The 24016-nt window shown below is 33.4% G+C and overlaps 1 protein-coding gene and 1 long non-coding RNA gene across 4 annotated transcripts; both read right to left on the bottom strand.

Annotated features, from left to right (window-relative positions):
- Window positions 1–11654: 11654 nt before the first annotated feature.
- Window positions 11655–13289, bottom strand: LOC136061585 (uncharacterized). Its single transcript, XM_065759542.1, has 2 exons — window positions 13215–13289; window positions 11655–13129 (listed from the first exon to the last, which is right to left on the bottom strand). The coding sequence occupies exon 2, from the start codon at window positions 12667–12669 to the stop codon at window positions 11947–11949; it is 723 nt and encodes a 240-aa protein (XP_065615614.1). The 5' UTR covers window positions 12670–13129; window positions 13215–13289; the 3' UTR covers window positions 11655–11946.
- An 8115-nt stretch (window positions 13290–21404) lies between these two features.
- On the bottom strand, window positions 21405–23593 carry LOC136061587 (uncharacterized). 3 transcript variants are annotated; one of them, XR_010623411.1, is made up of 4 exons: window positions 23371–23593; window positions 22731–22881; window positions 22361–22446; window positions 21405–21858 (listed from the first exon to the last, which is right to left on the bottom strand). It is a non-coding gene; the product is annotated as an uncharacterized LOC136061587 (long non-coding RNA). The 3 variants fall into 3 exon arrangements; XR_010623417.1 differs by lacking the exon at window positions 22731–22881 and having other exon boundaries at window positions 22383–22446; XR_010623410.1 differs by lacking the exon at window positions 22731–22881.
- Between the last annotated feature and the right edge of the window lie 423 nt (window positions 23594–24016).

A 24016-nucleotide genomic window follows, 5' to 3' on the forward strand; every position in this document is an offset into this window, starting at 1 on the left:
GATGATATTGCAGAAACTGATACAATAAGCACGGATAATTCAAAAGCTTATAAAGGGTCTTGCAACAATTTTTACTCAAAAAGAAAGGGAAAACAAAAACAAAAAAAGGGGCCTTACACAATATCTCTTTTGACCATTCACCAAAACTCTGTGCAATGTATTGGATCTTTTTTTAATCTTTAATATAAATTATCCATATTTAATCTTTTTTTACCACTAATTTCTGAATTTCTCACCGCTTATTTCAACAGTCATGCCAACTGTGGAAACAAATATGTGAATTTTTCAACAGTTGAGTGCAAATGTAGAAACTATAAAGGCTTTTACCAACGTTTTTAAATGACTATGAATAAAATTATGTTGAGAAAGCTCAAGTTTGTTGTAGTGGTGGTCTAGTGTCTAGGCCTTGGACCAAGAAGACTTTGGTCTTGGGTTTGAATCTATCTGATCCCCACTAGTGAGCAAGTTAGTGCTCATTTCCCTCCATGTTATCCTGGGCACGTAGGAGTTGCCACCCACCCCTCCTACACATATTTTTATTACCAAAAATAAAAAGTCTTCTATTAATTTGATATGGCCGCTCTTAGAGCTTCCAACTTGAAAATTCTTCTAGCACATTTGTTTGCTTCTGCTAAAAAACTTTATGCACCATCTTATAAACATTTTTATTAACATTCTAATGTTATTTTTACGAAGTTCTAATGAAAATATATCATGCTTAATTATGACTACTTTTCTTACTCTCCTAACAAAAATTAACATAGTAGAGTTAACTATCTAACCCTAAAAATTTATGTCAACAAAATATGAAGTAACACGCACTCAGTTTAGTTTAGATCATCCTAATCATGAAAAGCACCCGATTCGAAAGACCTAGACTATAAAATTATGAAAATATTATAGGTATTAAGCAGTAGTTTCTACGTTACTAATGGATGGCTTCGATTGATCTTGACACCGAAAATTCAATTTCAATCTCCTCCCTTTTACAGATTTGAGTACCTTCTTCTTAGAATTAATGTTTGACAACTTATAACATTGGTTTGATTAGCCTACAAAAGCTAAGGTACAATGAAGATTCTTTAATGAAAAGATAAAGAAATAAGAAAATTAGCGTGCATAAATAAAGCTCAACGAACATCCTCTATTAGATACTACATTCCACAATGAGGTTTTTTTTTTTTTTTTTTCAAATCAAACTAGAGAATGTATAAATGTAAAATATATTATATGTGTGTTTGGATAAGGGATTTGGAGGTGGGATTTGGGAGGAAGAGGAATTGAGCAATGAATTTCTCAAATTCCTCTTCGGCCCTTTGTCTCTCTCTCTTTCTCCCTCTCTAAATGATAAATTCATTCTCAAAAGCTACCTAAATTTAGATATTTTAATTTTTATGGTGTATCTTTGGTGCTAGAAATTGTTTCTCGTGGTTGGGTTTTTGCTGGGTATGCTCTTGTAGCAAGATTGCATTAAGCTTTTTTTTTTTCTTTTTTTTTTTTCCCTTCCCAGTTATTTTGTGTTGATGGAGTTGAGAAGAAAGGTGAAGAGAGAGACAAAGACGAAGACAAGAAGTTATGAAGTTGGGTGAGAGTATATAGTAATGAGAGAGGAGCTTATAAAAGAAAGAGAAATAATGTCATTAGTGTGTTTTCTGTGCCATCTCAGACTTTTGGACCCATGTTTTTCAAATACTTATATTAATATTACTCGAAACTGTTATTTCCATGAAAATACCTTTGGAGAGTTGAAAGATGCTACGTCTACAATATTTCTACAACAAATTACAGGTGGTTAGTTGTTATTGGTTTATATTTGAACCTAACACTAAAATTACTTTTTACCCCAACATTAACAACTAGTAATAACCTGCTACTTAGGATTTGTTAAAAAATATTGTGGACATATTATTTTCTTGAGAGTTTTTATAAATACTTCAGTTATGCTATGCCAAATGCCATTTTAACACAACAAAATTACTTTAACTATTTACCACATCATTTTTCAATATACCCTATATAAAATATTCTATTTTAACATTACAATACATTAAAATAATATAATCCACCAATAAAATATCATTTAATTTCTCTAAACCCAAAACCTTTGTCTCTGTCTCTCTCTCTATTCACTGTACTCTGAACCAAAACTCATTAACCACAACACCACTACCCATATCTCACCAACAGCACAACCGCAAGCCCACCACCACCCAAAAAAAAACCCAAAACTACCAAAAAAAAAAAAAAAACAAACCACAACAACCCAAAAAAAAAAAAAAACCACCAAAATCCATAATCGCCACCAAAACCGCAACACCATTGCCACAAAATCAGCACATCGGAACCCATCAATTCACACACTACCCCACAACTCACAACATTCACAAATCTCAAAACTCATCCCAAAATCAAACAAACCCAAAAGTAGAATATACACCAACAACTAGCTGATTGAGAGTGATCCAAAGGTGGGAGGTTTAGACGATGTAGGGAGGTTGGTAGCATGGCATGGAAGACGACATGGTGAGGTCAATGGCTTGGCATGGTGAGTTGGCAATGGGTTGAGAGAGAGAGAGAGAGAGAGAGAGAGAGAGAGAGAGAGAGAGAAATGTGTTGAGGAGAGAGAAAGTCTTAATAAAATAATGCTAAATAATTTTTGTAGTTTTGTCCATACAATGTTAATAATAGAACGTTAATGTAAAACCATGCCATTTTTTTTTTTTTTGCATTTGACACACCTGAATGCTCTAAATCACTTAAAATGAGAACAATTATAAATACCTTATGAAAGTTCTCTTACATAAATAAATTAATTAATTAATTAATTAAAAATTAAAAATTAAAAAAACAACTTAAAGACTTAAAGGTGGGCTCCCGTGTTTCAGGCTTTCAACATTTAAATAACACAAGTCAGTCTTCAAGTTCTGCTACGAAATGGGTCTATAAAAGGCTTAAGAACTTGAGCCGAAGAAACAGAAATTAATAGTGCCCTAATGGGCCTGGACATAAAAGGCCCAACGAATTTCTCTATCCACCTAGGGCTAATCTACTTTGTCAAGAAATCAACAGACAACAGTATTTCCGTATATATGGGTCCTTCAGTTTGGTGTTGTTTCGTAGTTCTGTGTGTGGCAACGCGCCTCATTAACTTGTGGACTTTTACCATGCATTTGAGAACCAGAGAACAGTGGCGATAGTAATGACCCCTGTGAAGGTTTAAGTTTAAACTTTTGGCTAACAAAAGTTGAAAGAGAAATGCATGGATTGATTCATACGCAAGAATTAAGAAAGGGATCGTGCTCTCAGGATGTTGACCCGTGAGATCAGAAGCACCCTCGAAAGAGAAACTAAACTGAAAAGCACCAAGCTTGTTGAACTGAAAAAAAACAAAAACAAATACAAAAGCTGGGAGATGTGGAAATTTTCTTGAGTTTTGGTTGTTTAAATAGATTTTGAAAATATGTTAAATATTTTTAATAAAAAATAGGCTATCACGTCATGAAAAAGATTTATCTCGTTACTCTGTTAAATATATAAACAAGAAAACTAAAAGAATTAGATGAAAAGGCTCCTAGCGTTCTTTTTTTAAAATTTATGAACTAGAGTGTGCATTTGTCATTGGCTTAAAATGTCAGTTTGTTTTACTATTAACTTATTTTTACTACTATTTATAAGTTTTATTACACTTTTTAATACTATTTATGAGTTTCACTGTATTATTTCAACAATTTTTTAGCTTTGTTTACCGTACTTTTAGCAAAAAATTTTAATTTCAGCTAAATAAGCTGTTCCCAAACAGATACTAAAAATAATCATTTGAAATATAAAGAATTAAAAATGCTCAATAAGTATTTTGACCTAAAATTTTAAACATGTTCATGTGAGGGATCAAGAAAAAGGAGAATTTGTAAAATTATTATTATTTTACAACACAATTTAAAAGGGGGCTAAATTCCTAAATAAATTTAAAATTATACCAATTTAAATAATTATCATTAAAATAATATCATCATCTGAATTACCCAAAAAAGAAATAATTTGCTGTCACCAAAAGAAAGGGGCAGACAAACGAAACAGATTAAAGAGGAGAAGAAAGGGAAGTTGGTGCGCCACATGGGGCCATGACCAACAACGTGATACAGATGGTCGCAAATCGAGCTATCTGCCTTTTTTTCTTTTTTAAGGTTTTTTTATATGAGAAATGTTAGTGACACCAAAAATAATTATGTGATGATTTTTATTTTATTTATTTTTTGATAAACATGTGGTGATTTTTATTGAGCACATGTGATTTTTTTTTTTTTTAATTTTATAGTTTATTAATATTAGATTCTTAGTATTTTACTCTTATTAACTCACTTGACACAAAAATTAAAAAACTTAAGTAGACACATGGCACAAGTTTAAATGAATAATTATGGTGTAGTTCTCACATAAATTTAGACATATAATGCAAAATTGGATTATAATTTCAAATTCTAATTCAATCTCTAAGCTTTACCTATTAATATATATATATATATATAGGTGACTTATAAATTTGAATTTTTTAGTTATATGATTATGTTTTTTATAGTTTATTATATGAGAATGCATTCAGTTCGGAATTGGCGTAAATCCTCTATTTTACGCCCTCCAATTGTAAGTGGCCACATTAGCAATTCATTTAAGAATGAATGACATCTGCCACAAAGAATCAAATCTCCAAAACCCAATTTCAACAGAAACCCACCCAAAAGATCGCATCACCAATCCGGGTCAAGTGCTTTACGTTGAAACAAAGGGTGATATGGCAGATTTGGGACTAAACGGCAAGATTGGCGGTGGAGAAGTAAAGGCAACTTGGGTTTGCGACGGTGGCTTGAATAGCTCGTTGTCTGCTGTTTGATGGGTTAGTGTCGATGGTTTGAAAGAAGTAGATCTGTTTGCTGGGTTGTTGGCATGATAGGTTAGGGTGGTGGTTGGATATGTTGACAATGGAGAAATTTATTTTTGAGAAATACCTTATGGATTGATGGTAGTGAGCAGGTTAAGTAGCTTCTGGTGGGTTTTTTTTGTCGTATTCAATTGGTGGTGGGATGGTTGCAGTGGGGATGAATTCTTTTGGGTGGGTTTCTGCTGAAATTGGATTTTGGAGATTTTATTCTCTATGGTTTTGTCTTTCATTCTTTAATGAATTGTTGATGTGGCCACTTACAATTGGGGGCATAAAATAGAGGATTTACGCCAAATCCGGACCGAATGTATTCTCATTTTCAAAGCAATGGACAGCTGACCTTGGCCTAATTTATTTCATTACAATATTTGTTTGATTTAATTGGTTACTAAAATCTCTCTTTCAATTCTAGCATCTGACTTCTGAAGGGTTCAAAAAATTTCCAAAATTATCTGCTATGCAAGATATTGATACATCTAACCCTATTAATTTTTTTTTTTTTTTTTTTTTTTTGCTCTTTCTGAAAGGTCTACTATCAATTGGCAAGACCCAATAAAGGTGACAAAAGGACTCATCAAAAAGAAAACACACAAGGGGGCAAAAGGAGGCAGAGGAAGAGAGAGAAGCATAAGTGGAGGTCGAGATGGAAAGACTATCCAAGACATCAATAGCAACTGTGACCCAACTCCACATATCCAGAAGACAGGTAGGCCTCAAATTGGGTTCCATTTCTCACAACCCAATGGTGGTGTCGAGGGACAAGACGAAAGTTGGGATGGATTGGAAAGGGAAAAAGGAAGTGGAGGGAGAGACAGAGGAAGCATGGGGGCACGTTATAAAGAGGAGGCGGTCCCAGACATCAAAAGGGACTATCATCAAACTCTACACATTGAAAGAAACAATAGGCCTAAAGTTGGGTTTGGTGTCTCACAAGCCAATGGCAATGTTGAAAGGCGAGGTGGAAGTCCAAATGAATGTCGAGATGTAAAAGGAAAGGGGAGCAGATCAGGGGCAAATCAAGCTCAAGATGGAGAAGGCAAGGGAAGCTCATTAGGTGAAAGTCAAGGTCAAGATGGAGGAGAGGGAAGTGCATCAAGAGAAAATCAAGGTGGAGATAGAAATGCAGAGGGGAGCAGATCAAGCGATGACGAAGACGAACGCGAACGCGAACGCCAACGTAGTGTTAGGGGTGATATAGAACACAGAAGACAAGAAAGTAACCAGGAAGAGATCGACTTCTCTAGTATTCCAGAGACATTCATGGCCATAATTGGAGCGGTAACAACTGCTGTTGTTGACTTTCATAGTAGTGGAGCCATTTCTTCCACGATTCTGAGACTCGCTATTGCTATAAATGTATTTGGTTTCCTATGTTGCATGACTTCTATGTTGCACAGGCATAGGAAACCAAGGGTTGTGCGCATCTTTAGAACTATAGGGCACTACAAGAAAAAAACGTTTATTGCAACGAAAAAAAAAACCATTGCAATAGCATTAGAGTCATTGCAATAGTTGATACAAGATGTTGCAATAAAATTTGAGGTAATAGGTTTATACAATAAAAATTTTTGTTGCAATAAACTTCAAATATTTTAATAATAACTTTGATGCAATGATATATATACTGTTGCACTAAACAATTTACTATTTCGAATATCTTGTAAGTATAGGCTATTACTTTATGAAACTTATTATAATAGATTGCAAATAATTGAACAAAATAAGTCGAATTCAATTACTGCAATGATATCTTCATTGTAAAAGATAATTAATTCATTTTGTCACTACGGTTGACTATAAAATAATTGATATCAAATTATTGCAACGAAATATTCGTTGCAGTTATGTGTTTGTCAATGCAATAGTTTGTAAAAGAATTAATATCAAATTATTGCAATGGTAACTTCTTTGCGATAAGCTATTAATTCGAAATTTTCATTACAATAGATTGTAAAAACAATTTGTATCAATTTATTGCAACAATTCTTTCATTTTAAGTTATTGCAACAATTTTTCTTAATATATTATAACTTCTATTGCAGCTGAAAATTATAAGTTATTGCAACTTATTATTATTGATGCAATAGTTTAACACTTTTAAGTTACTATTGTAACCATTTTAACTTATAAATGCGATATTTTATCCAAAACTACTATATATATATATTTTGTTGTATTAACACTTGATGTAATAGACATTTTTTGATGTAGTGGGGGTTGCTGTTGCTGGCTTAGGGTTGTTACTACTGGTATCTATATACTTTGCAACTATTATGGTTGGATAATACTGAGCCTGGGATCGCTTGCTATATTGGTTATCTGTGTCTGGGCCTTTAGACCTTGAACAGAACTCAGATCAACATTCCAATCCAAAAAAAAAAAAAAAAAATGTTGAATCAACGTTATAGGCTATCAGCAGTTAATATTCTTTACTAGATCAGTACTGTATTTTTTTTCCCCCAGAAAATTTGGGCTATCTAATGGGGATTTTGAAACCGCACCAACTTGTAGACTCTAGAATCTGGTGGTAATGCTGATACAAATTTCCGATAGTGATATGATTATGGTGTGCTTGTTTTCCATGTTTTTGTTTTTAATTTATTTTTAATTTTCTATGTTAGAAATTTATTCAAGTAATTTAAATTGGAAGTTTAACTCCAAATCTTTATTCAAGGATCATATATTGAAATTTTTAAATTTAAGAAATCATTTGAACTCCAAATTTGTTAAATTTAAGTTGAACTCCAATTTTTTTAATAAAATAATGCTAAATAATTTTTGTAGTTTTGTCCATACAATGTTAATAATAGAACGTTACTATAAAACCATGCCATTTTTTTTTTAGCATTTGACACATCTCATAAAGTGAGGATTTTTGTGTTTTGTGTGCCAAATGTTAAAAATTTAGTATTAGACACACTTGAGTGCTCTAAATCACTTAAAATGAGAACAATTATAAATACCTTATGAGAGTTCTCTTACATAAAAAAAATATATATATATATATATATATAAAATAATAAAAAAAAAAAAACAACTTAAGAGACTTAAAGGTCAGCTCCCTTGTTTCAGGCTTTCAACATTTAAATGTAGACATGGCAAAACGGGTCAGAATTTTTTGACTTGACCTGACCCGACCTGACCCGACCCGAAAAATACCCGACCCGAACACGATTTTTTTTTACCCGAAGCAAAAACGGGTTAACCCGTGACCCGACCCGTGTTTTTTTTTTTGCGGGTCAACCCGACCCGACCTGCGACCCGAACCGAACCCGAACCATTTTTTTAAAACCCTTTTTTTTGGGTAAAAAAATAGTAAAATTAAGACAATATTGGTTTAATTATTTATTATGAACTTTAAGGAAACAATTGATACATTTACATAACTATATGCAAATTAATTGAAAGATTAATGGTTGAACATTCTGTAATGAGTAAATATTTTTAGATATCGAATAGCAAAGTACATGCCAAGATAATCTGGTTACAGTAGAGTTAAAAACATAGATTTAAAATTGTAGACATGTAAGAAATATTCACAAGTGTGAAAATAGTGAAGCTAAAGTATCAAATTAGCATAAATTATGAATACTTAGACCTATTTTTTAATAATTTATGTCCAAAATAAACGGCTTTTCAAAATAAATTATGATATTTCCTAGAGTGTGTGTTGCTTAACAATAATATGATATTCATAAAAGAGACCACGTATAAATAAGTAAGCAATCAAATTTTAAAGTATATCTCAAATTGAAATAGAGTGTCAACCACAACTGATAATAGATTATAAAATTAAATTTCAAGATTGTAAATTTCTTATATATTTTTATTCTTTATCAAATGAGTTATCCAATAAGTCATTTGTAATTTTGTTTTATATTTGGAATGTTGATATTGTATAGAAATAAAATTTGTGTATTTGTTTTACTTATCTTTATGTTATTTTGTTTTAGATTGTAATGTTAGGATTTGTATAATTTTAAAATTGTTGAATAAGTATTAATAAGTTTAACTGAGTTCATTCTTGATATATGTGGTGAATTCAAAATAATGCATTTTACATTAAGTAATTTGTTGCATAACTTTTCAAATGACAGATACATATTGTTTTCTATATAAAAATAAAAAATAAAAAAATTCATGTGAAAAACACGGGTCAACCCGACCCGACCCGCAACCCGATTGACTCGAACCCGATTTTGACCCACTTAAAATGACCCGTTTTTGACCCGTGACCCGTTTGACCTGTGACCCGATTAACCTGATCCGAACCCAACCCGCCCCGCCCGTTTTGCCATGTCTATTTAAATGACACAAGTCAGTCTTCAAGTTCTGCTACGAAATGGGTCTATAAAAGGCTTAAGAACTTGAGCCGAAGAAACAGGAATTAATAGTGCCCTAATGGGCCTGGCCATAAAAGGCCCAACGAATTTCTCTATCCATCTAGAGCTAATCTACTTTGTCAAGAAATCAACAGACAACAGTATTTCCGTATATACGGGTCCTTCAGTTTGGTGTTTTTTCGTAGTTCTATGTGTGGCAACGCGCCTCATTAACTTGTGGACTTTTATCATGCATTTGAGAACCAGAGAACAGTGGCGATAGTAATGACCCTTGTGAAGGTTTTAAGTTTAAACTTTTAGCTGCCAAAAGTTGATAGAGAAATGCTTGGATTGATTCATACGCAAGAATTAAGAAAGGGATCGTGCTCTCAGGATGTTGACCCGTGAGATCAGAAGCACCCTCGAAAGAGAAACTAAACTGCAAAACACAAAGCTTGTTGAACTGAAAAAAAAAAACAAAACAAAACAAAAAAAAAAAAAAAAAAACAAAAGCTGGGAGATGTGGAAATTTTCTTGGGTTTTGGTTGTTTAAATAGATTTTGAAAATATGTTAAATATTTTTAATAAAAAATAGGCTATAACATCATGAAAAAGATTTATCTCATTACTTGTTAAATATATAAACAAGAAAACTAAAAGAATTAGATGGAAAGGCTCTTAGCGTTCTTTTTAGAAAATTTACGAACTAGAGTGTGCATTTGTTATTGACTTAAAATGTCAGTTTTTTTTACTATTTAATTTATTTTTATTACTATTTATAAGCTTTACTGCACTTTTTGATATTATTCATGAGTCTCACTGTACTATTTCAACAATTTTTTAGCTTTATTTACCATATTTTTAGCAAAAAATTTTAGTTTCAGTTAAATAAGCTGTTCCCAAACAGATGCTAAAAATAATCATTTGAAATATAAAGAATTAAAAATGCTCAATAAGTATTTTGACCTAAAATTTTAAACATGTTCATGTGAGGGATCAAGAAAAAGGAGAATTTGTAAAATAAAATTATTTTACAACACAATTTAAAAGCGGGCTAAATTCCTAAATAAATTTAAAATTAAACTAATTTAAATAATTATCATTAAAATAATATCATCATCTGAATTACCCAAAAAAGAAATAATTTGCTGTCGCCAAAAGAAAGGGGCGGACAAACGAAACAGATTAAAGAGGAGAAGAAAGGGAAGTTGGTGCGCCACATGGGGCCATGACCAATAACGTGATACTGACGGTCGCAAATCGAGCTATCTGCCTTTTTTTTTTCTTTTCTTTTTTTTTCTTTTTTAAGGTTTTTTTATATGAGAAATGTTAGTGACATCAAAAGTTCTCCTTTTGATACTAGTATTTTCCATCAAAGTGTCTAATATTCACCAGTATATTTGGAGTAGACAGGTGTTTAGTAGATTCTCCATAAAAAAAATAAATAAATAAATAAATAAATAAATGGTGTTTAGTAAACTTCAAAGGCATTTCGATACTCGTTGACCCATCGCATGGGACATATGGTTGGTATAGTACTCTCTATTGACGTCTATTCTTGTTTGCATGCCAAAATATAAATAAATTAAGTAAAAAATAAATAAAAAAAGGATGTCCTAAAATAAAGGTCAACCATTTCACATAGGATCTTCTCACTCATTTTGACTATGCTGATTTATTGTAAAAGTAATAATAGTGATATTACAAATTTTATTATATAGCTCTTATAAAATAATTTGCCTTCAATCATTAAAAATAATATAAATATTTATTTATTATCCTATAATGATAACTTTAGCATTTTTTTTAAAACCAAACTAGATCGGTAGGGTTCAATGATTTTTCATTGGTACAAACATAGATGGAATCCCACCTCTCCTTGCATACTACTTTACAAAGAACAAGAAAAAAAAGACTAAATTAGGAGTATTGGATCTTTTTTATTTGTACTGGATCCATCTCACAAAGTCTACTGTAACAACAATTTTCATAATTTTGGTCACAAGTCACCTACATGACGACTTGTAAATAGTAAAAAAAAAATGGTAAATTCATGTAAGTTTACAATTTCACCACTCACAAGTCGCCATATAAACAAATTATGACAAAGTTATAGAAATAGTTGTGGTCCTAAACTTACTTTTAAATTTGATATTGAAACTCTAAAGGTCAGTGACATTATGTACAATTAGTCATAAACAAATCCTTCGAAGAAAAAAGGATCCAAACTATGAAAATTATTAGGTACTCTCGGAGTAATATAAATGTGTAGTTCTCTCTCTCACATAAATGATGGGTCCCACCATGAATTTAATTAGTAGGACCTACCATTCATATGAAAGAAAGAAATACGCATTTATAGTACTCCGGAAGTACACAATAATTTCTCTCAAAACTAGGAAAAAGTATTTTGTATCAAATTATACCACATCAAAATCCAATAAATAAAAAACATGTGTGCAAAAATAACTACCCACTAATACATATTTTTCATTTTTTAGTAGGTAATTATTTTTTGTAAACATGTTTCTCACTTATTGAATTTTGACACCATTGATATGGTATATTTTGATACCAAAATACCTTTCCAGTATGTTCCATCTACGTCCGGATCCATGTTAGTTTAAATTAATACGCTGAAGAAATTCCAACACTCAGTGATGGCGGTGCCGGAGATAATACTTCTATTCAGGTTGACTTGAGTGATATGACAAAGACGACCAATAACGCAAGACAAGCGACACCGATGATCCAAAGAAGATAGATGGGAACGATCATAGCCACCATTAATATGAATCCTAGAGTAGCAGCAGCAGATCCTATCTTCCCCAAAAGTTTGGCAGTCTCGGGGTGGGTATCGCTTTGCCAGAGAGCAGCTGTGCAACATACGAACCCGAATAAGTTCGTAATCAATGCACAATAAAGAAGGTCCTTAGTACCAGTAGATATGCCAAGGAAATCGACAGCAATGACAGCAGCAGTTGATTGGGCAATGACTGCAATGAAAATCTCTACTATTTTCATTGGTCTCGAGTTCTTTCCTCCCATTGCCTTTTCAATGTCACCAACCATGCTTCTGCTTTCTTCAACATCTATGTCTTTGTTTCCTTCTCGATTTCCACCCCCACCTCCACCTCCTATGCCTCTGTCTCTTCCTTCATCTTGGTCTCCTCCACCACCAGTTATGCCTCCATCACTTCCTTCATCTTGGTCTCCTCCTCCACCAGTTACGCCTCCATCACTTCCTTCATCTTGATCCCCTCCTCCACCACCTATGCCTTCGTCTTTCCCTTCACCTACACTTGCAGCTCCAGTTCCCTCCTTCTGTCCACCTGAATTTTCTTGTTGGCCTCCAACACTGCCATTGGTTTTTGTGAAGCGGAACCCAAGTGTAGAGCGCCAGCAAAACATTTTAAGTTTCTAAGTGTATTAAGTGTTGCAGATGAATCAAGTCTGTAAATAATTTTTATGGTAGAAGACTTGAAACGTAATACTGTAATTCAGAATGGAAATAGAGAAGGCTAATGCAAGTTATATATATTGTAGTTACCAAGAAGTTGAATAGCAAATTCTAGGAAGTTTCATGCCCAATAACCCTCAATATATAAACTGAAAACTGTCCAATGTTTCCATGCCATGTTTGTCAAGTTATCACATATATCAAGTTTTCAACACGGTATAGACTTAGATAGGTAAATACCGCGTTATAGACTTGATTCATAATCGTCGCTTACAAATTTCAGGGAAAGTTTCGGTTAGACTATGCTGGCCATTCTGGGGTCCATATATACTTTTTGAACTGGATGGATTGCTTGTTAAGCTTTAATACACTTTCAACTTCGGGAATGCCAACGAAAATTCCTAGAATCATCTTGATATATATATATATATATATATATAAATGTCAGATCTTGTTAAATATATCTCAGTAGTAGTCAAGAGGATGAAGCCCGTACCTTCGTTGGGACTTCCCCCTCCAGAAATCCTTCTTCCCCTCTCAAAGATCTTTGGCCTTTCAAAATCCTTCAACTTTTTCCTTATGAAATCAATTGTTAGAATCTCATCCTCTGCAACTACAATTTTTATTTTTCTTCCACATGTAAACGTAGACGGAAATCCAGTTCCGACTCTCTTCAAAGGCCGACCACCGGACTATCATATGTTTCTAATATTCAACCTGTTCGCATTTTTGGGCGCCTTCAGTTCCATGATGATCCAACACAAGGCAAGGGTTGAAAGATTTTGCAGGATTTATGCCATTGCTTCCATGTTGTCGGCAATAGCAATTGTCTTCTGCGCCACAGTTCTCTGGTTTGTACGCCCGCTCCTGAACCACGACATATAGTTATTATTATTATGGGGAATAAATGCGAGACATCGAGACATTTATTCGGTATTAAGTTCAAAGAATTTTGCTGATTCAATAAGAATAATGTTAGAGATACAAATTTGTTTACAAAAAAGTTTATAAACTGTTGACGTGGTGAGTGGTTATTGATAAATAAAAAAATGATGTTAAATAATGTTAATGATGAAGCTAAATGAAAATCAATAAGAAATTGATTACATCAATTATTTATAAAAGAGAAATGCTATGTTTACAACATTTTTACAGTATTTTTACAATAAATCACAAGTGGTTAGTTGTTATTGGTTCAAATTTGAACCTAACACTAAGATTACTTTTTTGCCCCAACAATAACAACCAGTAACAAACTGCCACTTAGGATTTATTGTAAAAATGTTATAAACATATCATTTCTCTTTGTAAAAATGTTGTAAAATAATTTATGAATGTAATATTACTTTTCAAAGAAAGTATCATACTATATATTCAGAGTCTAAGTTATACTACTACCCACCCTCTACGTGATGGTCACTCTATAAGTATAAGTACTTGTGAGATGTGGAGGTAAGGGCTGAAGTTTAAGTTTTCAATTATAAAATTCACACACATATACACTTAAATTACTCCATTATTAGAATTTTTATCTTGTAAAAAAAAAAAACAAAAAAGAAAGAGTATAATTTATAGTCAATGTCTAATTATAGAAATTACCTCTTTTTTCCTTTTTGTCCAAGTAATTTAGAAGTAGATTTAGATCTTTAAAGAAAAAAAAAGTAGATGAAGATCAGTTTTTTTTTTTTTTTGGGTGAATAAGAATGATCAACTAATGTTTTTTTTTAGGGGGAAAAAAAATGACCCGCTAATATTTCCTATCTAAATAAAATTTCTGGACCCCTCTCAATAAAATGTTAAAATGTAATTTGCAATTGTCAAAGTGGGTCCCTAATAAGTATCAACTAGGTGTCAACAATCTAGCAAGTAAAGAAATAAGAGTCAGCAAAATGAAATTGAAGATAGACACCTCACATGCTAGGTGTCATTCAAAGAGTAATTTCCATCAAACTCTAGCAGTCAGTTATGTAGTACTCTAGCAAACTTAATACATCTATAAATCAAATCCAAAAAATAAAAAATAAAAAATAATACATCTATAAATAGATGTTATGTAATGAAAGGAATGAAAAAAAATGAAAGATGTTAACCAAAAAAGAAAAAAAAAATGAAAGAAATGAATAAAAATTATAATGAAATAGTTGTGCAGCAATACCATATTCTTCTATCAATAAAAATATTTCCTAGAATTTTAGTTCATATCTAGTATACCTGTAACTTATCTACAAGAGTAAACACTAAATTTTCCTCCTAGCAATATAATTAAGAACTTGCACCCAACATAAAATACATGGTTATGGCGACCCAATGTATTCCAATCACCTCTGAAACCACTTGAAAAAATAAAAAATATTGTTGACTACAATCTACAAGTGGCAGAGGTATGTATGATCAAAACAAAGAATTTCTTTGAATTTTCCAGTCCGCTGGGTCTCGCTATATAAAAACAGATCATCAAGAAAAAGAAAATGATTTTAAGGTTAAATATAACTCTTTTGGTAGTGTTTTTTTTTTCCTAATGTAGACACTAAAGCTTTAAATGGAGAGGACAATTATCAATGTATTCACATTTGTTTAGCCTATAATCTAGTATAAATAAAACTAATAATTTCCAAAAGGTAAAATAGTAGATTGTCAAAATTTTAAAGTTGATATAATGATTCAAATTTCGTGGCCGGATTGAAAAAAAGTGAGTGGATTGCAAAAATGTAATTTGCTTATTTGAGAGAGTGAAGAATTTAAAACTATGAGCAAAAATGTAATTATAATGCCTTTGAAAAATCAATTTTCAGTCTTTCAAATTTTTTAAGAAAGCAACTTCCTCTATCTATTTCTAACTGTATGGAGCCATCATCGCGTATAGGATAGCAATGCATGGTGCTTAGGCTTGATAGGGGGTCACCAGTCACCACTCCCTATCCTAGGAACCAAACACGACGGTATTTTGTGAATAAGTAATTATTTTAAATATATTAACTATTTCTTTATATTATGATGGCCTAGAAGGGACAAATGAAACATTTTGTTCTTTCTTTAACAATTTCTGATCTCTAGTGGACCTCTCAGTAGGATTCAAACTTAGATGAAATTCTGACCATCTGTCAGAGAAAAAAAAATGAATGGATTTTATAGGATTCCCAAGAAATTCTTCAATTTCTTCTTGAAAAAAATGATTATTCATCTGCTTCTCACATTTCGTGAATAGCCGATAAGTACCAAAGTGGTTGCAAGAACGATACGCTTTGGTTACCTTACCAGCAAACACTTCAAAAGGCAACTGGCTTTCAATACTAGTTGAATCATGACAGAGGGATCTTTCCCTTAGATTTAGTCATACCATTAGATTGACAATTTCAAAAAGCTGTTCATATGTTGGGAAAAGCACACCGGAGGAAATAGCCCTATATTCTATTTTCTTACGAGATTTTAAGGACAAAGAAGAGCACGCTCCTCTTGCCTAACGTAGAATTCGGCCTTCGGGGTCAAAGGAGGCTCAAAGGCTTGTTAAGGAAGGCAGCAAGGGCCGACAAAGGGGGGAAAACAAAAGACGCTCAAAAACTAGTGGAATGCTCTTGAAACCAATTCACTTGAGTGAGATAGAGAAGAGCGGAATTTCATGTGTCCTCAAAGTCGTAAGACCATGTATGGGGGCTAACGCCTGACTAGTGCCGAAAGGTCACGGAAGTTGGTGACTTGATGACAGGAGAGTCGGCAACCGAAGCCCCAATGAATGACAGCCGTAACTATAACGGTTTTAAGGTAGCGAAATTCCTTGCACATACTCAACCAAAAAAAAGTGACTACAGAAAGAGAACATAGAAATCAAACTTGTTTGGTATGAGACCCCATTTTCCATCAAAGTGTAAGAAACGGAAAATTCTAATGATCTAGATTTTACTCAAAAATATTGGCATTTGTGGGTTCAATACAAAAATTGTTATTTTACCCACTCCAGCTCCCTTTAATAGTCCTATTTTTCCTCCATGGCAATAAAGGGCTAAAAGATCTACTACTTTAATTTATGTTTCTAAAATAAATAATTTTGTATCTAACTGTATAAAAGCAGGCGCAGATCTCTGAATAGGAGATGTTGTGTGAATCTCTATCTTAGCAAGAAGGGTAGAGCAAGCAAAGATAGAAAAGAAGGTATTAAATATAGCACCGCTAGCTAGGGGAATGTAGTGAAGCTTCATAAGGTATTTTTGTCTAGGTGCAGGTAGTCTGCATCTTCACAAACATGTCTATTTCACCGAGTCTCTCTCCGAGACAATGCCCAGATTGTTATGCCGCTCGTGCGAGTCAGAACTTACCTGACAAGGAATTTCGCTACCTTAGGACCGTTATAGCCTATTGGGCTAGGTCACTTCAGGGCAAGCAAATCATTTATGATGAAGAGGATGAGCTTTAAGATAATTATTTGGAGTTCTTGAAAAGTGGAACTGTACAGTACCAGACAAGAGATCGATCTTCCAAAGAACAAGGCTTTTTTCTAATAAGGCAATTCATTTGATAAACAATAACTCCCCCCCCCCCCCCCCCCAAAACACAGCTTACAATATTCATCGTATTGTGCTCTCCAAAGAGAAACTCTTCTCAAAATCTCATAAAAGGATGTTGAGTTGGTAGCTCCTGATGGGGAAGTTATAGATACCTTTTCATACTTTGTGTCTAGAGTACTTCACTTAATTTCCTCTGCGGTATTGGGCTTCGACGATATCTAATTAATATAAAAAGAAAATGATGGATGTAAGAATCCACTAACAACCATATCCCTACAAGTCGCACATTGCTTCTTAAAACATCATTATGTNCTAGTGCCGAAAGGTCACGGAAGTTGGTGACTTGATGACAGGAGAGTCGGCAACCGAAGCCCCAATGAATGACAGCCGTAACTATAACGGTTTTAAGGTAGCGAAATTCCTTGCACATACTCAACCAAAAAAAAGTGACTACAGAAAGAGAACATAGAAATCAAACTTGTTTGGTATGAGACCCCATTTTCCATCAAAGTGTAAGAAACGGAAAATTCTAATGATCTAGATTTTACTCAAAAATATTGGCATTTGTGGGTTCAATACAAAAATTGTTATTTTACCCACTCCAGCTCCCTTTAATAGTCCTATTTTTCCTCCATGGCAATAAAGGGCTAAAAGATCTACTACTTTAATTTATGTTTCTAAAATAAATAATTTTGTATCTAACTGTATAAAAGCAGGCGCAGATCTCTGAATAGGAGATGTTGTGTGAATCTCTATCTTAGCAAGAAGGGTAGAGCAAGCAAAGATAGAAAAGAAGGTATTAAATATAGCACCGCTAGCTAGGGGAATGTAGTGAAGCTTCATAAGGTATTTTTGTCTAGGTGCAGGTAGTCTGCATCTTCACAAACATGTCTATTTCACCGAGTCTCTCTCCGAGACAATGCCCAGATTGTTATGCCGCTCGTGCGAGTCAGAACTTACCTGACAAGGAATTTCGCTACCTTAGGACCGTTATAGCCTATTGGGCTAGGTCACTTCAGGGCAAGCAAATCATTTATGATGAAGAGGATGAGCTTTAAGATAATTATTTGGAGTTCTTGAAAAGTGGAACTGTACAGTACCAGACAAGAGATCGATCTTCCAAAGAACAAGGCTTTTTTCTAATAAGGCAATTCATTTGATAAACAATAACTCCCCCCCCCCCCCCCCCCCAAAACAGCTTACAATATTCATCGTATTGTGCTCTCCAAAGAGAAACTCTTCTCAAAATCTCATAAAAGGATGTTGAGTTGGTAGCTCCTGATGGGGAAGTTATAGATACCTTTTCATACTTTGTGTCTAGAGTACTTCACTTAATTTCCTCTGCGGTATTGGGCTTCGACGATATCTAATTAATATAAAAAGAAAATGATGGATGTAAGAATCCACTAACAACCATATCCCTACAAGTCGCACATTGCTTCTTAACACATCATTATGTCTGGATAATATGAACTGCCTAAATAAGAATTCTTGAACAGCGAACAACCAGATCTATGGGAATGTAAAAAAGGAAAGAGATGGATGGGCTTTCTCTCGCTTTTGGCATAGCGGGCCCCAATTGGATCAAAAACAGTTCTTAAATGATGTAGTCAACTCCAAGGATGAATCAAAAAAGAAATATTTACTAGTTCTACCTCCTATTTTTTATGAAGAGAATGAATCATTTTATTGAAGGATCAGAAAGTCACTCTCCAACCTTTTCTATTTATCTTTAGAAGTAGAGCAAGAAAAAGTCAATATGATATTTGCGTTAGTTTCTCCGATTAATGGGAAGATTGAATGAGGTAGAGCTCATCCCCGCATATAGAATGGGTTCCTAAGCTTTTTGCGCTAGGAGAAGAGAAGCATAGGACTGATTCTCACTAATTCTCATGGTAGCACTCCATTTTGGCCATTTTGGGTGGTTCCAAAGTGTGGGCCCAGGAGAAGTTATTTCCCTACATTTCTTTTTTACTTTGAGCATTAACATATATAGTTCGTGCAAAACTTTTTGTATATTTTAGTATAAAACTTAACGTTTTTATTTTACATACTCCTTTTTTAAAATACCTCACATTAGATTATCTATTTTATATTATCCTTAATTAAAATATCAAATTTCTTGATTTTTAAAAAAATGTTTCTCTCTTTTCATACACAACCACCATTTGATTTATTTCTTCATACTCAGGATATGTAAAGAAATAATAAAAAAACAAATACAAAATAAATAATACCAGTTTAAATTTACATATTTACTATAACAAACTTGTAAAGTTACGCAAACATACACTAACTGATGAGGCACATTTTTAGGCAAAACAGTATAAATTTTACACATTTTTGTGTTATACATTCACTAATGTGAGTACTTTTATATAGCCACACATAAATAAATTTTGAGTTTGATGGGCTAAAGTGCGGTGCTTTTTGTGCGAGTGCTCATCACTGATCATCTTATTTTATTTTTATTTTTTTCTCTTTCGATCCCCTTCTTAATTTCCTTGTGTGCAAACTTATTAATAGTATTTCTTGACGCGCAAAAAACTCCAATGTTTTCACATTTCGTCAAAATAGAAAGTCCTCGAATGTAATTTCCAGCCAATTACCTCGCACTTGATTTTAAATGTGTTGAGAACTCCACACTTCTAAAATGGTGGGACTATTTGCTCAGCCTTTTGCTTTACACGCCGGCGGATGTCAAGAAAATTCCTAGGATAATACATATTGTCAAATATATCAGAGACTAACAAACCTTGTTGCACAGACCATGGCGATCTTTCGGTAAGTCGGCTACTAATTGTTAAGTTAGAAAAGAAGAAGTCTTTATCTTCGGCACCATTGCTTCAAGAAGGACTTCTTCCCCGTTAAAAAGGAATTGGGCTTTTAAATTTGATTAACATATATCTCATCAAATCAATCGTCTGCATCTCCTCCAATCTTATTCAGTGACCAACCGTCGCTCTATCAAATATTTTTAATATCTACCCTGTTCTCATTTTTGGGATACGAGAAAGGGTTTTCCATTTGTTTGAGACAAACAACAAATCATTTTAATATCAATAACATGATAGGTAGCTGTTCTCTTAAGGTCCGTTTGGATGGAAGAGAAAAAGAGGGAGAGTAGAGAGACAGTAAAGTAGGGTTGATTGAAAATATGCTAGTTTTGAGCTAATTTTACTTTACTATACTCTATTCTCACTCCCTCCCCTCAATCCAAACAGACCATTAATGTTACCCTCCTAGTGTTGTTACTTGTTAGTGTTGTTCAGTTGAGAAGGATGCTACCCTTGATCATGCTTTTTGTAATCTTTTTCTTCTTTTCTTTAATAAAAGCTTTCAGTTTATCAACCAAAAAAAAAAAAACTGCTGTTCGGCTAAGTGCTTCAAATTAATTCTTTATGATGTTGTTCGGCTGCAGCAAGGAGAGTGAGATCGGGATCCATGGTGCCGGCTCTAGTACTTGGGCAAAAAGTCGTTTAAGACCCCCACGGAGGGCAGACTCTAAACTTAGACCAATAAGAATATTTCTTTAACTATAGAAGCATTAATTAAGGCTAAATAAAAAAATTAAAAAAAAAAAAAAAAGGCAATACATAAAAGATATGTTTTTAATTAGAGAAAAAACCAGAAAAGAAAAAAAGGAAAAACTTTTTGTATCACAAGCCAAACCCAAAAAGGTCTAAAGCAAGAAAAACTGAACTTTCCAGAGAGATGGTTGGGGATTTGATAATGTAAATAAACATATTGATCTCTCCATAATATAAGTCAGAAATGACACATTTACAAACAGTACGAACTACAAATCATGTGTCTCAATTGGCACCTAACACACCCTAGGCTAACAAACCTCAAAAGCCCAACCTCCAATAAAATTAACTATAGCCTCATTAAATTTAGCCAGTTGAGTCACCATCAATTTATGGCACTAATCTCCCACTTCAATCACCACCAATAAAGAAGGCTCTATGCTCGAGGTATGACTAACTAATATGAAAGACTATGAAAAAGTGGGATAAGCCAAAACCCAATAAGTAGCAATAATTAATAGGGGTGAGGGAAATGCAAGCTTCATGATAATGTGAGGAAAATGCAAGTTTCATGATAATGAGTATTTTACAAAATATGTTATAATTGGGAAATCCTTATTGGAATACTATAAAATCATTTTTCAATAATGAGATGACAAGAATGATTATACAAGGTAGCACCAAGCTTATAAAAATAATTTCCACAAAACTACATACCATGTATTGTGAGCTATAACACCTTTCCAAAACCAAAAATCAAGAAATCCAAAACAATGCAAAATGTCAAAAAGACACCATACTGCCACATAGATAGATCAAGGGATCCACCCACTCACAATTGGCATGATATTGTCCCCTCTAGTATGTAGTCTCTTAGCGTAGCAACCTCACCCATACCTTCAAGGTTTTGCTTCTTCTCCCATAGGTAGTAAAGAAGAACGTGTCATATATATAGGACCTCTTTTACATGTTGTCTCTTGGCCTCATCGGTAGTAGCCTCACCCACACACACACAATCAAGGATACCTTTTCCCCCAATAGGCAACTGGGAATAACGCGTCATTTTAAGTAAAAGGGCATTAGCTTGGATTTGATACCATTTTCACAAAAACTACAGAAATCAAATCAAGTGATCACCAAGCAATCACACATGGATAAAGTTAAAACAACATAAAGCTTACAAGTTAAATGTATTTTGAAATACATAGTTCATATCCAAGTAGCTTCACAAAAACTTTAAATAATCAAAACATCCAAAAAGGTTCTAAGGCTTTCAAATTCATTCTTGTCAATAAGATTTTCTATGAATTTCCCAAATAATACAAGTTAAGACAAACATCTTTAATATTTCCAAATAATAGCATAAATCTTTGAAATCCACTATCAAAGGAATTCAAAAATGCTTATCTTTTCCATGCCAAATATTCATGCATTTCCTTGTATACAATATTAAACATGATACGCATTTTCACATATAATCATATATAGTAGGGTATACGACACTTTTTAGGAAAATAGTTCCACAAATAATTTTCCAAAATGTGTTTAACCTAAGAACAATGTTTTATGCAATATGATTATTATTTTTTAAATCTCATTAAGAAGCCACTTACCTCGAAAGGTCAACTAATTTACCTCAACTAGGCACCACATGATCAACCAATCCAATCGCTAGGTCCATCACCATGAATCTCAAAACCTAAAAACACAAAGATCAAACCTATCAATAACAAGGCCTATCGCAAAGTTTACCATCACAATTATCTCCAAAATCAAAAAGATCCCCTAAAATTGAATCGAAGGCCCTAAAGCCCCAGAAAGCATGAACACGACAATTTGCCTGTCGTTCCTATGTTGGACGTGTACACGACACGGTTGCAAGCGTGTGCTTCCCTACTTTTCTTTTCTTTTCTTTCTTATTAGAAAAAATAAAAAAAAAATAAAAATAAAAGAAGAAGAAGAAGAAGAAGAAGACTAACCAACCTAGATCTTCTTCATCATAAATCTTCTTCTTCTTCTCACTCAGGAAGCGCCGAAGGACCATAACTAAATTCATTTGGTGATTTCCCTTTTGCCCTTTTGTTTTGTCCGAGTGTATTTACCAACGTCATATAAAACATGACACTACCAAACCCTAATAAAATTAGCCAAAGTAAAACATTTGTCAAAAAAAAAAAAAAAAACATATGAAAAGCTAAACCACTCAACAAAAGTTTGGAATGAATTCTTCAAAGTCTCAACATTCTAATCGTACTTTTAGATTAAATTTGTAATGAATCAACCTCCCTTTTTATAAAATCTATTTGATCCACCCATATAGCTTTAAATTAAATATGAAAAAGCTCATATTTGTCTAGTACATACCACCAAAAATTCAGCTCAAAATAAATTTTCTATAATTTATTAAAAATTATGTAGTGCAACTAACTCAATCTTTCCTTGATAGATTTAAAGTCCCATAAGAAAATTACTATAATTTTAATACTATGCCAAATAAGCCCACCCAACCAAAACCCGTACAAAACCGTTAGTCATAAAGAACTATAAGAAACGTTTCATACAACCCATGTTTTAAACTTTGCATTACCCATTTTAAAACAATAATGGGTCCGAGAGATATCACCTTAACACCTCCATTTCAACAATTTATGAGAATACTTGCTGCCTCCGATAATTGACATGGTGCTGTAGTTTAGGTTGCTTTTGGTGATGACAATAGGTGGTGGTGAGAAAATGGGCCTTCAATTGGTCGGCCATGTGGGGGAGGAAACAAGAAAAAGAAAATGAGAAAGAGAAAGGAGATGGAGTGGAGAGAACGTGTAAACTAGGAGGGTGTTGGAGCGAGCAATATGGGCCACTTGTTAGAAATATCTTGGGGAGGAGATCACAAAAATATCCTCAGTTAAAATTATAACGTCATAGCCCTTTTTTTTTTCTTGTGTTTTGTTTTGGGGTGATACACTTTGTGCTTGTAAAAAAAAATAATAATAATTGATGGTGCCAAAAAATCATTAGTAAGCCACACAGTCCTAACGTGCTCCTAACAAGAACCTGTACAACACAAAAGTTGAAAACCTTAAGAGGAGTACCAGTGTGGTACTGGCCAAATACCCTCTGACGGTCAAGTTAGAGAAATTTTTTGTTCACAACTCTAGTGTGCCAGAGCTAAGGTGAATTATGCGTACCTTGATTTGTAAGGGTATTGGAGCTTTTATAGTAGTAGATGGTTGACATCTCTTCCTTGGGCTAGAAATCTTTTCCTTATAGGA

Source organism: Quercus suber, unplaced genomic scaffold (assembly GCF_002906115.3).
Source record: "Quercus suber isolate HL8 unplaced genomic scaffold, Cork oak 2.0 scaffold_16, whole genome shotgun sequence".
In the NCBI taxonomy this organism is placed as follows: Eukaryota; Viridiplantae; Streptophyta; class Magnoliopsida; order Fagales; family Fagaceae; genus Quercus; species Quercus suber.

What these genes read in the sequence shown, in the direction of transcription:
- LOC136061585 (XM_065759542.1), bottom strand. Translation starts at nt 12,669, where the DNA reads ATGTTTTGCTGGCGCTCTACACTTGGGTTCCGCTTCACAAAAACCAAT.